This window comes from Macaca nemestrina, chromosome 5, assembly GCF_043159975.1.
Source record: "Macaca nemestrina isolate mMacNem1 chromosome 5, mMacNem.hap1, whole genome shotgun sequence".
NCBI lineage: Eukaryota > Metazoa > Chordata > Mammalia > Primates > Cercopithecidae > Macaca > Macaca nemestrina.
The window spans coordinates 130,903,844-130,915,885 of NC_092129.1; the positions used below are offsets into that span (position 1 = coordinate 130,903,844).

A 12,042-nucleotide genomic window follows, 5' to 3' on the forward strand; every position below is an offset into this window, starting at 1 on the left:
AATTAGTTACGGGAGCAATAGAACTCGGTATGTTTCTTGATACAGCAATGCCACTTTCAGGATTTTATCTTAAGGAGATGACCATAAGTATGCACAAAAATTATGCCCAAGAACTCAAACAATTCAATAATAAGAAGACAAACAACCTTATTTAAAAAATGAGCAAAGGACCTAAGTAGACATTTCTTACAAGACAATATACAAATGGCCAATGGGAATATGAAAAGTGCCCAACATCACTAATCATCAGGGAAATGCAAGTTACAACCACAATGAGCTATCATCTCACACCAGTTAAAATGACTGTTACTGAAAAGATAAAAGATAAGTGTTGGTGAGGATGTGAAGAAAAGGGAATAAGGGCTGGGACCGGCTGCTCACGCCTGTAATCCCAGCACTTTGGAGGCAGAGGCGGGCGGATCACGAGGTCAGGAGATCGAGACCATCCTGGCTAACCCGGTGAAACCACGTCTGTACTAAAAATACCAAAAAAATTAGCTGGGTGTGGTGTCGGGTGCCTGTAGTCCCAGCTACTCCACAGGTTGAGGCAGGAGAATGGCGTGAACCCGGGAGGCCGAGCTTGCAGTGGGCCGAGATCGCGCCACTGCACTCCAGCCTGGGAGACAGAGCGAGACTCCATCTCAAAAACAAAAACAAATAAAAAACAAAACAAAACAAAAGAAGTAGAGGGATTAAGGCCTTGTACACTGTTGGTGAGAATGTAAATTAGTACAGCCATTATGGAAAGCAGTATAGAAGGTCCTCAAAAAATTAAAAGTAGAACTACCATGTGATCCAGCAATCCCATTTCTGAATATATGTAGGGAAGGAAGGGAAATTAGTATGTTGAAGAGATCATTGTACCCTCATGTTAATTGCAGCGTTATTCACAATAGCTAAGACATGGAATTAACCTAAGTGTCATTCAATAGATGAATGACTAAAGAAAACATGGCATACAATGGAATACAATTGAGCCTTAAAAAAGAAGGAAATTCTGTCATTTGTGACAACATGGGTGAACCTGAAGGACATATGCAAAATGAAAAAAATTCAGGCACGGAAAGAAAAATACCATATGATCTCACTTATGTGTCCACATGTCTGCAAAGCTGAGCTCATAGAAGTAGAGGAAGAATGGTAGTTGCCAGTGGCTGCGAGGAAGGGGATTGGGGAATGGGTACAAAGTTTTAGTTAGCAAAGATTAGGTAACTTCTGAAGATCTATTGTACAGCATAGTGATTATAGTTAATATTAATATATTGTATACTTGAAAATTGCTAAGAGAGTAATCTTAAATGTTCTTACCACAAGACATTGATAAGTATGTGAAGTCACAGATATGTTAACTAGCTTGACTTAATTTTTTCATGTTGTATACATATATATCATCGTGTTGTACACCATAAATATATATAATTTTTATTTGTCAATTAAAAATAGTAAAAAATTCATGTTTAAGAATACTGACATCTACATTGCCTATCAGAGCAAAATATTGGAACAAATTAAATATGAAGAAATAAGGGATTAGAAAATAAAATACACATATTTAAATGAAATACTGTGATACCATCATGGTGACAAATAATACATAATAGAGCTGAAAGACGTTCCCACTCTATTAAGTAAAGTGAATTCACAAAAATGGTATGTACTTAATTATAGTATTTTTTGCTTAAATATGGAATTTTGTTAATCTATGAACATAGAAAAGTAATGATAGAAAAAATACATATTAATCTGTTGTATTAAGATCTGGAGTAGTTTTGTCTTTTTTTTTTTTTTTGCTTCTCTATGGTTTTATTTTAAACATTATACTTTTGTTGCTTTTCTTAAAAGAAATTATGTTACTAAAAATTGGCCCTTTCTCTCCTCACTGTCACCTCCACTCCAAATCATAAATAATGGTGATGATTATCAAAATGATTATCTGATCAAAAATCCATCTGGATTTGTATCTCTCTGGGGGACAATGAACAGAAGGAGGTATTAAAGACATTTTGTAGAAGCCTTTAGCTGTGACCAAGTGAATTTTGCATCTCTAAGAGGATGTTTGTTGAAGTGGCCTGACATCCTTACAGGAGCTAGAAACAGGGTCCCAGATGTTTCCACTTATATTACAGTGTACTGTTTCCTGGGCATTTTAAGCTTTATCCTTTGATTCTTCTCAGTCACTTATTTTGAATCAACGTAGCAGCAGTAAAGCTCCAATTGAGTAGAAACAAAAGTTAGCTTTTTAAAAAAAATACCTATATAAAAGGCCATTAATCAAAGTATGGCTCATTGTACCTTTCAAATCTCAGTCCTTAGTTAGCCTTGATCTAAACCCTTGTGCCAAAGGAATGGGAAGAGACTCATGCTCAGCATTGGGAAAAGACTTTGTGCCCGACTCCTTTTCATCACAGTGTAGGCATGTTTGCTGCTCAGCTGTGGATACAGCTAGTTGATCTGCACATTCAGAGGATCATCCTGGCCCACCTTCTCCTTTCTAGCCACATGTGTCCTGCTTAGTCAGTACCACTGTAGATGGACCAGTGATGATACAGAAGGCTCACAGTGCAGGTACATAGCTGAGTTCACACAGGCTCCCCCACTAGATTTTGCCTTCATTTGGGAAATCACAGCATGTGGTTCTCAAGGAAAGAGGGAAGTGGTCTGTGAAGAATGCCCCATTCCATCTCTTTGGACTGCCAAATATCCTTATATTAATGCTAATGTCACAGTCTTGTTCTCTGAAGTATAATGAACTGGATTGCTCCCAATTCATAAATGGTTTAGGTTCAAAAAGTACCCTTGTAAGTTGGTTGTTTGGAACTTGGAATACATTTTTCTTAAACCTCATGGTTACGTATCCAGGTAAGTCCTCAAAAGTCTCTTTCCACTAAATCTCCTTGCTGTCTAATGCCAGTGGGAATACAGCGTCTGGCCACTGAGTTTAAGATAAATCATGTCAGAAAGTAAGTCTATTTCTAACCTGGGATATCAGGGAGATTTCTTTCTCCATTTAGGCTTTACTGTCTCAATTCTTTTTTTTTAAATTGAGTACTAGTAATAGGGCACTCTCAGTCCTTCTTCCCTAAGGGTAGCTTCTGTTGCCCAGAGGTGGGTTCCTGCCACAGTATATACAGGAGGAGCCAGTACAGATGCGAGGTGAAGGAATCAGCAACTGATGGACTTTCTCTAACTCCTTTGGTTACTTCTCACCTCCTGCTGTTGTTAGAGAACATCCCCGGAGAATCCAGGGCAGATGCTGATGGGAGGAAGGCAGAAATGAGGAACAATGGAAAGGCAGGATTTTCCCATCTTTCTCCCTTCAAAGCTCACATTCTGCTACTATGCATCCTACCTTCTACTGGCAGAGGGATGAAATGAACTGTGGGAAACATGGTTTGGGCACAATAGATACTGAGTGGGCATCCAGACCTTAACAATAGCAGAAAAGAGACAGGGAATGGAGAGAAATGAGCCCCCAGTTGCATCCAGGAATAAGACTTTCTCTTTACTGCATTATTTTGTCTCTTTATGGGTAAGCATACATCTTACCCATAAGGGGAGATATATATATATATATATATATATATATATATATCTTTACAAATATATATAAAGTAAATGTATATATTTATATTTATATATATAAAGTATATTTACAAATATATATAAAGTAAATATATATATACACCCACATATATATATACATATATATATTTGTTTATATAACTATTTCAAATACAACTTGAGGTCTTTAAAACAGGTCAACAAAGTCTTGCATTATTTTGCCCAGTCCTCTTCGTGTGCTCCAGAGGTCTGATATCTATTTAGTTCCTAGAATAACACATCAGGCTCTCTGTTTGCCTACTGGCTGGCTCTTGTTTGTCTTAGGATTTGACGCATTCTCCCCAATGTACAGTAAGTCCATTTTCTTACTAAGGATTTTCTTCTCTTAGTTTGATATGTGTACTATGGGCTTAAAACTGTTTCACAATAATGTGATTTCTTAGATTTCATCCCAAATATTCATTTGGTGGTTTCCAAATAATTTTTAGGATAAACTCTAAGTGCTATGGGAGGGCCTGTGAGACATTTTTGGGTGAATCCTGCTCACCTCTTCAGAGTGAAGGGACAGTCACTAGGTGCCTATACCTTCTGTACACTTGTACTCTGGCCATGCCACATATGTAGTGGTTATTTGAATGTCCCCCACAATCGTACACATCATTGTCGTTGCCTAGGGTACTCTTCCCATTTTGTCATCAGGCCCACTTTGGCTTGTCCTTCAAGACCCAGCTCAGTTATCACCTTTTCTGGGAAGCATTCCTGGAAAGGACCACTCCCTTGGTGTGACTGCAGTGCTCCATGTCTGTACATCACTGAATGTCACTCTGCATCTTGCACAGTGCACTTCTGATTTTTGTCTGTCTATTTCTTATACTGGTCATGGGGCCTGGAGGAAAGGGACTGTGTTCTTTGTGTTTGTCTTCCTAGTGCTTGACAAATGTTCATCCACACACAATATAGCATTCAATGTTTTGCTGTGGATAATGGTGATGTTGCATCCAGAAATCAGGGGGAAATAATGTGTATATATTTGAGGACAATATTTCTAGATTTTTTGTGAGTTCCTTTATTTCTATTCTGATGCAAACATTATTTTAATAAATTATCCTTTTCTTTCTCCTTCCTCTCTCTTTCTTTTATCTTTCTTTCTCTCTCTCTCCCTCTCTCCCTCTCCCACCCTAAATGGTTTTGAAAGGCCTTGGCAGTTATTCTTAGAATAAAGATTTAAGTCCTACAAAATAAACAAACAGAGGACAATTAGTGATTTTAAAGTGTGTTAACCCACAAAGATTATTTTCTTTTTCTCCATGCCCATTTAGTAAGAATGGTTCTCTGAGACTGTGTAATTATGGATGAATGACATTGAAATGCTTGAACAATAATTTGTAGGAAATACAATTATGAGTAGAAGTCATTAGTGGGAGTAAATGAGTAGTTTGTTGGTTAACAGGTCAACATCGAAAGCCCAGAGTAATTAAACATAGTATTAAATTACAAGTTAAAAGCATAGTCCTTTTTCATTTAAGCATATTCATAAATTATTGAGCTTTTTATACTGTAGTTTTATGTGTTTTTTGATTTGTGGTACAGAAAGGAAGGGAGCTACCCAACCTGGGTTTCAATAGTTCTATGAACAGAAATGACTCAGATGTAAAATGTGTGCAATGCTTTCTTCATCAGAGAAGTCAGTTGGTCCACCTTGTATGACATTTAAATAACATTTATGAAGTAATGAGAATAATTTTTTGAACATCAAAGCTAATTGGGTGCAGTTAATTTGCAGCTATTTCCAGAGGCTACAAATTCCATTTACTTGTCTAGTTCTCTGGTCTTAGATTCAGAAGAACTAGTTTCAGAACTTTGTGCTGATATCTATTACCATATAATCTTGTCCTTGAAGAATCATAGTTTCCTATCTGTACAATCTGTTAAAATAAATAACAAAAATAAAAAACCAAAGATTTCTTACTTGACAATGAAACTAGTTTGCATAGGTTGGGGTTATTCTAAGTTTTCAATAAATGTTTGTAATTTTTTCTGCTGTTTACATATTGAATATTATATACTCACTTGGGCATATGTCTGATGGGAGTTTACGAGTGAGTGCCTGGAAGGCAATACTTAAAACAGCTCATTTGAACCACTATGAATTGAATGTTAATTATGTGTCCAGTGCTGTGTTAGGAATTGTGCCAAATATAAAGGAGACATGAGGCAGGGGCACAGCAGTCATGGTGCCACCTGTAAGTTGGAGAGAGAAGACACATGCACTGTAGTAATTTCAGGATGATTTAGTGCTAAGAGACGTGGGACTGACTATTGGTTATATAACTGAAGTCTCCCCAGGCTACCCTGAGCCTGCTCAGCCTGTGGATATTTCAATAGTGATAAAAAATTTTACTGTCTGTGGCCCCCGACTCACACAAAACCTTCTCCCCTTTTTAGCATTTCTGCTTGCTTCTAAGTGTTCTCACAATGTGTTTTCTGTGAGTTCATCTGTCTGCCTTAGTCACCATGAGACATCTTTCATGTTCTTTTCCTCCTACTTTGGCTTCTTGGTCATTGTTCTCCATTCAGGAAGGTAGTAGGGGCTGCCTCATCCCTGCATCTACTGCTGGTACCTGCCATGAGAGTACTGAACACATGGGTTTGAAGGTTCAGGCTTTCATTGAAAACCCCTAGGTGTGGGAGTGTGCTGTGCCCCATGATGAAATGTGGCAACTGTCTCTGCATGCTGCTCAGAGTCCCACCTGATCAACTGGACACCAAGACTCTGGGGTGCTGGTTTCTCCATCTCATTTGTGATTTTATGCATTCAGGATGTATTTATGGAACACTTATTATGTGCTAGACACTGTGAAAGGCATTGATGTTGTCACGGTGAACAAACATAGGTATGGTTTTTGCTGTTGTGTTTAGTGGGGGAGACAAATTCTAAGTATAGAAATAGAGGCCAAATCGCAGTTGTGTTAAGTGTGAGAAAGGAGACAGCCATGGTGATATGACAGATTATGATACAGGGTTTGTCTTCTCAGCAAGTCTTGGAGGCTTCTCTCAGGATTACGCTCTAAGAAATGCAGCAGAGTGAATTGGTGAGAGAATCTTAGGCGGGGCAGCATCAGGTGACAAAGCCATCTGGAGAGTTCCTCCAAATTCTTCCCTCAGGTTCAGTCATAGATCCTTGTGGTCAAGAGAGAGGGCCTGTATCTGAGATTGACGCCATCTCTTCTCTGTCATCTTCTTTTCTCCCATCTGTTTCTTTGAGCAAACTTCCTCCCCCACACAAAGCAGCTCAAATAAATGGCTCACAAGCTACCCAGACATGCTTGGGAATGCCTAAATCCCAGAGGTACATCCAGATTTTGCTGAAGGAATGATCTCATGGATCACTACAAGGTCTGTAGGAGGAAGTGAAGATGAAATTCATTGAAAAGATCGGGTTTGAGTCGTGCTTTAAAAGGATAGATGAAGAGAAAGAAGCAAGGACACGAGTGGAAAGGACAAAATTGACAAAAGATTAGAGGCAGGATGATCCTGCTAAATGAGAATAGGTAAAGAGATTGGGCTTCTTGGAACAGAATTTATTAAGAAATCAGAGACCATAAAGTGGGGTCACATTATGGAGAGTCTTTAAAGTCGAGCAGGAAGTTTGAGACTTTGTTACTGAGTATTGCAGGAAAATACTGCAGATTAATGGATAAAGAAGGGATGTAATTAAAATAACTTAGCAGAATTTCTTTTGTTTTAAAAAAAGGACATAAGGAGGAATACTTAAAGGAATAAAAGCTGTTTGTAAGAGGGTCTAGCTCAGATAATTATTACAATAGTTTTAAGATGATAGTACTCATCTAAATGTCAATACCTACTATGTAGCTAGAAATATGAGCCCGACACTCATTAAACACCCAGGCTTGATGTTTTAACCACACACATAGAGACGTTATTTTTGCAATGAGAGTGAATAAGTTATAAGATGGTTTTACTGGTTTCTAGAGGCTCTGTCAATATTTAAAAAGATGTAACTTTTTGTTAATAGTTAAAAAAATATACTTCAAAAATTATCTGTGAATTTTTTTCATCCATTCAGAGTTGACCATTATTTATAGGAGTAATTAGTTGAGATAGACCTTTGTGGTCTCTACTGTCAGTTCTGCCATGTGTAGCTTACATGTTGATAGTCACATAGTAGGTGTTTGTTGCATATTAACTGAGAATTGTAAACATTGATCACAGAGTCTGACAACATTTTATCTTGGATAAACGTTTTTCTATGCTTGGTAGAGATTTTTCTATGAAGACATTCAAGAACGGGTTATAAAAATTCACATATATATGCATATACATATAAATACATCTTATTTCATTTTATTGTTTCCAAAGGTTAAGATATACAAACAAGAAATAAAATTAAAATTATTTTCTTTTGGGATGATTTATGTCTTAATTTTCACCTGCTCTATAATTAGAAATTTTGAACTCTGTACATTTTTTAAGGCAAAATTATTGCCCAAGTAAACTTCAGAAATTACAACATTAACCCAGAGACCTTTCTAAGCCTAGAACAACATTATTGGTACAAGTGCTTATGCACAGAGAGACCAATAAATAAAGAGGAAAGTTTAAAATAATTTGAAAATGATTTATTGTCGGCCACCTCTGTAGTTAGAGATTCAAGTATTATTACTTTACTTTAGTACAACAAGGGAGGACAGTAACTTGCTGCGGGCTAAAGGTAAATTATCATCTATTGCAAAAGAGGAAGGAAATGTACTACAGAAAGAAGAAGGAGTAGGGAATAAGCCATGTGTTTTCTGAAGTATTCAGATAATGCCTTGAAAAAAATCTGTGCCTTGATCCTTGCTGGAAAAGACCAGAATAAACTGTGAGACAGATGATCTTCTTGAATTTTTGATAATTAGAGATTAGCGTGCTGGTATGGGGATGGTCAGGTGGGTAAATTGGAGTGTAATACAAACGAAGTTATCTAGAACCACAAGTTGCCCTTCTTCAACTGCATTCAGCAGTCTTATATTAGATAGGTCTAGTTTTTATAGTTTGAAGGGATCATTTAATACACCAAGACTTATGACAACTCTTAAGAGATAATTTTTGTTTTCCACTCTATTTTTGTTATTTGTGAAGTCTTCATATTGGAAATTAGTTATGGAGGTCTATGTCAGAAAGTCTAGAAACCACTTATTTTTACTTGGAATAAAAAAGAGGTGGTAAAATTTCATCCTCAAACACAGTGTGACACAGAAAAGGAAGAGAAAGGATTAACATACACTTAGGGTCTATTATGTGGTAAGATCCAAGCTAGATGTTTCTTAGATACTATTTCATTGAATCTTTCTGAAACCCTATGATGGAAGACCCTGCTACTTCTGTTTTTAACTGAGGAAACTTAAGCCCACTCATCAAGTTTATTACCCGAAAGAATAGGGTTAGAATATGACAAGACCGTGATTCAAATATAAGTGTAATCTGACCACAATTCTTGTGCTTTTTACACATTGCTGTTCTCTATTCTGAATTACTTTTATTGACTTCTTTTTACAGATAAAAAGAAAACTAATGTCAAACAAAATAAAACAAAACTAATATAAAAAAAAATGGTGCTTATCTATCCTGAAGCTTGCTTTTCCAGATCTTATTTTACGGGATTCTTTGGCTAAATAACATCACATTTATTAATGATTAAATTAATCATGTTTTGATTAATGATTAAATTATCTGGACAACTTTTCCTCGGGCTGCTTTAGGTTCACTACCAGAAGTAATTGTCACCCGTCTTCGAGCAACTGCCCATGCCCGAGACACAGTGTTGGCTTTAGAAGATGCTGTGGACTGGCACCCTGGGGATGAAGTTGTCATAATCAGTGGAACAGGTGTTGAAGGTGCCAAACCGATGGAAGAGATTGTCACCGTGGAAACTGTGCAGGATACAGACCTCTATCTTAAGTCACCTTTGAGGTACTGAGTGTCAGCTTGGCTAAGTTGACATGGATGAAGATGAGATTTTAACTGTGTTGGACTCTGAACATTTGTATTGGGGTCTTTCAATGATATATTTCTTCTGCATTAAATAATGCTAGACATTTGGACAAGAAAATTAAAAAGCATGAAATGTTTTGAAGATTTAGACTTTGTAAGTTAGTTTTTCTTGTGACTCTCTAGAACTTCTGTCTTACACAAATGATTAGGGCAATGATCAGCATAATTTCTAATTTTCATGCACTTGTGTCTATAGTTCACTATTTGGTTTTGAGTTTCTAAAGAAACATGAATAGATCCCCAAAGGAAGAATTATGTTAATCTAGTGGCTTATTATTCCTAGTAAGATTTGGAGTGATGTCCTCAGTTCTATCATCCTCTTTTTTTCCCCAGATATTCTCACAACTTTACAGAGAATTGGGTGGCTGGAGAGCACCATATTTTAAAGGCCACTGTGGCTCTGCTCAGCAGGAGTATTACCATACAAGGAAATCTCACTAATGAGAGGGAGAAGCTGCTTCTTTCATGCCAGGAGGCCAATGCTCCAGAAGGTAGAAGAATATTTTGTTGGAAAGTCCAGTGAGCAAAAAGAATATTCTTACTGTCTGATGATAGATGGCATTGCTATGGTTGACCTGTTTCAAAATAGAATAGGCCCTTAACCTTTGGATGCCAATAATTTTCTGTAGTTTTCAGAATATTCTTGATTGTCATTTCATCCTCCTCCCTGCTCCACTGCCCAACAACCTTGTGAAAAAGATAGACAAAAGACAAAAGAAATGAAAGATTACTGCTCTGGGGAAAATATTTCTATTAAAGAACTCAATCTTAAGAGTTGAATTACATTTCATTTCTGGGTTCGATGTTAAAATTCCAGGCCACTTCTAATATTTTTAGGAAAGCCATATGCCAGAGTTCTGGACTCAGGCAGCACATTCTTACTGATTAGACTTGTAGGGCTCCCCCATCCCCTTTTCGGCATTTGTTTTCTGAGTGAACTACCACATACTTTAGGTAAGTGGTGGAAAAAGTCAATTTATCTTCTAGTAGAATAGCAGGCACTGAATCACACTGATGTGCCTATTAAGCATCTATTTCAGGGATGGTTAGTTTAGTAGGTTATGTTTTGGTTTCCCAGGCTGTAGATTATGAGGCTTTCACATGTTGTGAAGACATCATTTGTCAACTTTGGTCCAGGATGGTGTGGGTGTCAAGGATGACTTCCAGGCATGAGCTCTGGATGGATGATGAGGCTATTTACTGGGATGGGAAGGGGAGCAGGTTTTGGGGTGGGAGAGTGGCAATCGTGAGTTTAATTTTGTATATGTTGTAACTGAGATGCCAGGCCAGCAACTGTGTAGAGATGTCTGGTAATGTGTGGAGCCTGGAAGAAAGGTCGAGGCTGGAGTTAAAGATTTGAGTTGTGTCTAAATATAGGTGCATGTGAGTATAATGTTGTCATGTGGTTGGGTATGGGGAGTTGTTAGAAGTAGAGAGGGAGTTTGATCTCACCTCCCTCCCTACAAATCATCTACTCACAAATGTGTCATTCTAAAAAGAATGTTTGGATAACAGTGGGTTCACTTCCATCAACTGCCCAACTTTATCTATTCTACAGAATTGGGATCTTCATTCTTTTCAAACTTCCTTCGTATTGTGAGATCATATTTTGCCAAATATTGCTTTTGATCATGCTGCCAGTAAGACCATGCTTCTAGGTTTAAGCCACTATAAATCTGTTAGCCCCAAATGGAAAACATCCTTGATTTCATCACAAATCATAAATATAACTACAATATTCTCAAAATAAGCCATTCTTTTTCTGTGTGGGGCTGGAGTGTGGAACAAGGTAGTTGAATTTAATAACACAAGGCCTGTCCATTTGAAAATCTTATGGATCACTGGCACAAATAATCAAATTGTGATAAAGCATGCAAATATAAATATCTCTTCATTCACCTCTTCTCTGGGTGTTAGCAAATGACTGGATTCTGAAATTTACTGTGGTATGATACAGTGTTTTATATTATTAGTGCTTCTTTGGATCATTAACATGAAAAATCTTTATTATTCAATTGGAGAGATGATTTATTCTCCAGATTCGTTTGTACCACCAAATGCCATGTATCAGCAGAAGGTGCCCTGGATCCTGAGGTCACAACATTTTGGTAGCAATAGTAGTTGTGTGTGTTCGGTCCAGGTGGTTTGATGCCCTCCCTAGCATTCATAGCTGTGTGTGTTAGTTCGGGTGGTTGCTGTCCTCACTAGCATTTGTAGTTGTGTTTATTAAGTGCAGGTTGCTGCCGTCCTCACTGGTGGCACAGCAGGGGAAGTAGGTGTTGGTGCAGGAGCTGCTCAGTTGCTTCTCTGAAGTCCTTTGACATTTCTGTGTTAGCATTATTGCTAAGCCCCCAAACCATAAAACAGCACAGTAATGGGGAAACCTCATTGGACAGCTTAAGATTAAAAAGTGCTGTTATTATATTC

At 37.5% G+C, this 12,042-nt stretch overlaps 1 protein-coding gene across 1 annotated transcript in view; it reads left to right on the plus strand.

The window, feature by feature from the left end:
- Window positions 1-12,042, plus strand: part of LOC105490872 (PKHD1 ciliary IPT domain containing fibrocystin/polyductin) — a 472,028-nt gene that overhangs the window by 177,489 nt on the left and 282,497 nt on the right. Inside the window, 2 exon segments of the mRNA XM_071096950.1 lie at window positions 9,324-9,534; window positions 9,949-10,106. Of these exon segments, the coding sequence (XP_070953051.1) occupies window positions 9,324-9,534; window positions 9,949-10,106 (369 nt within the window).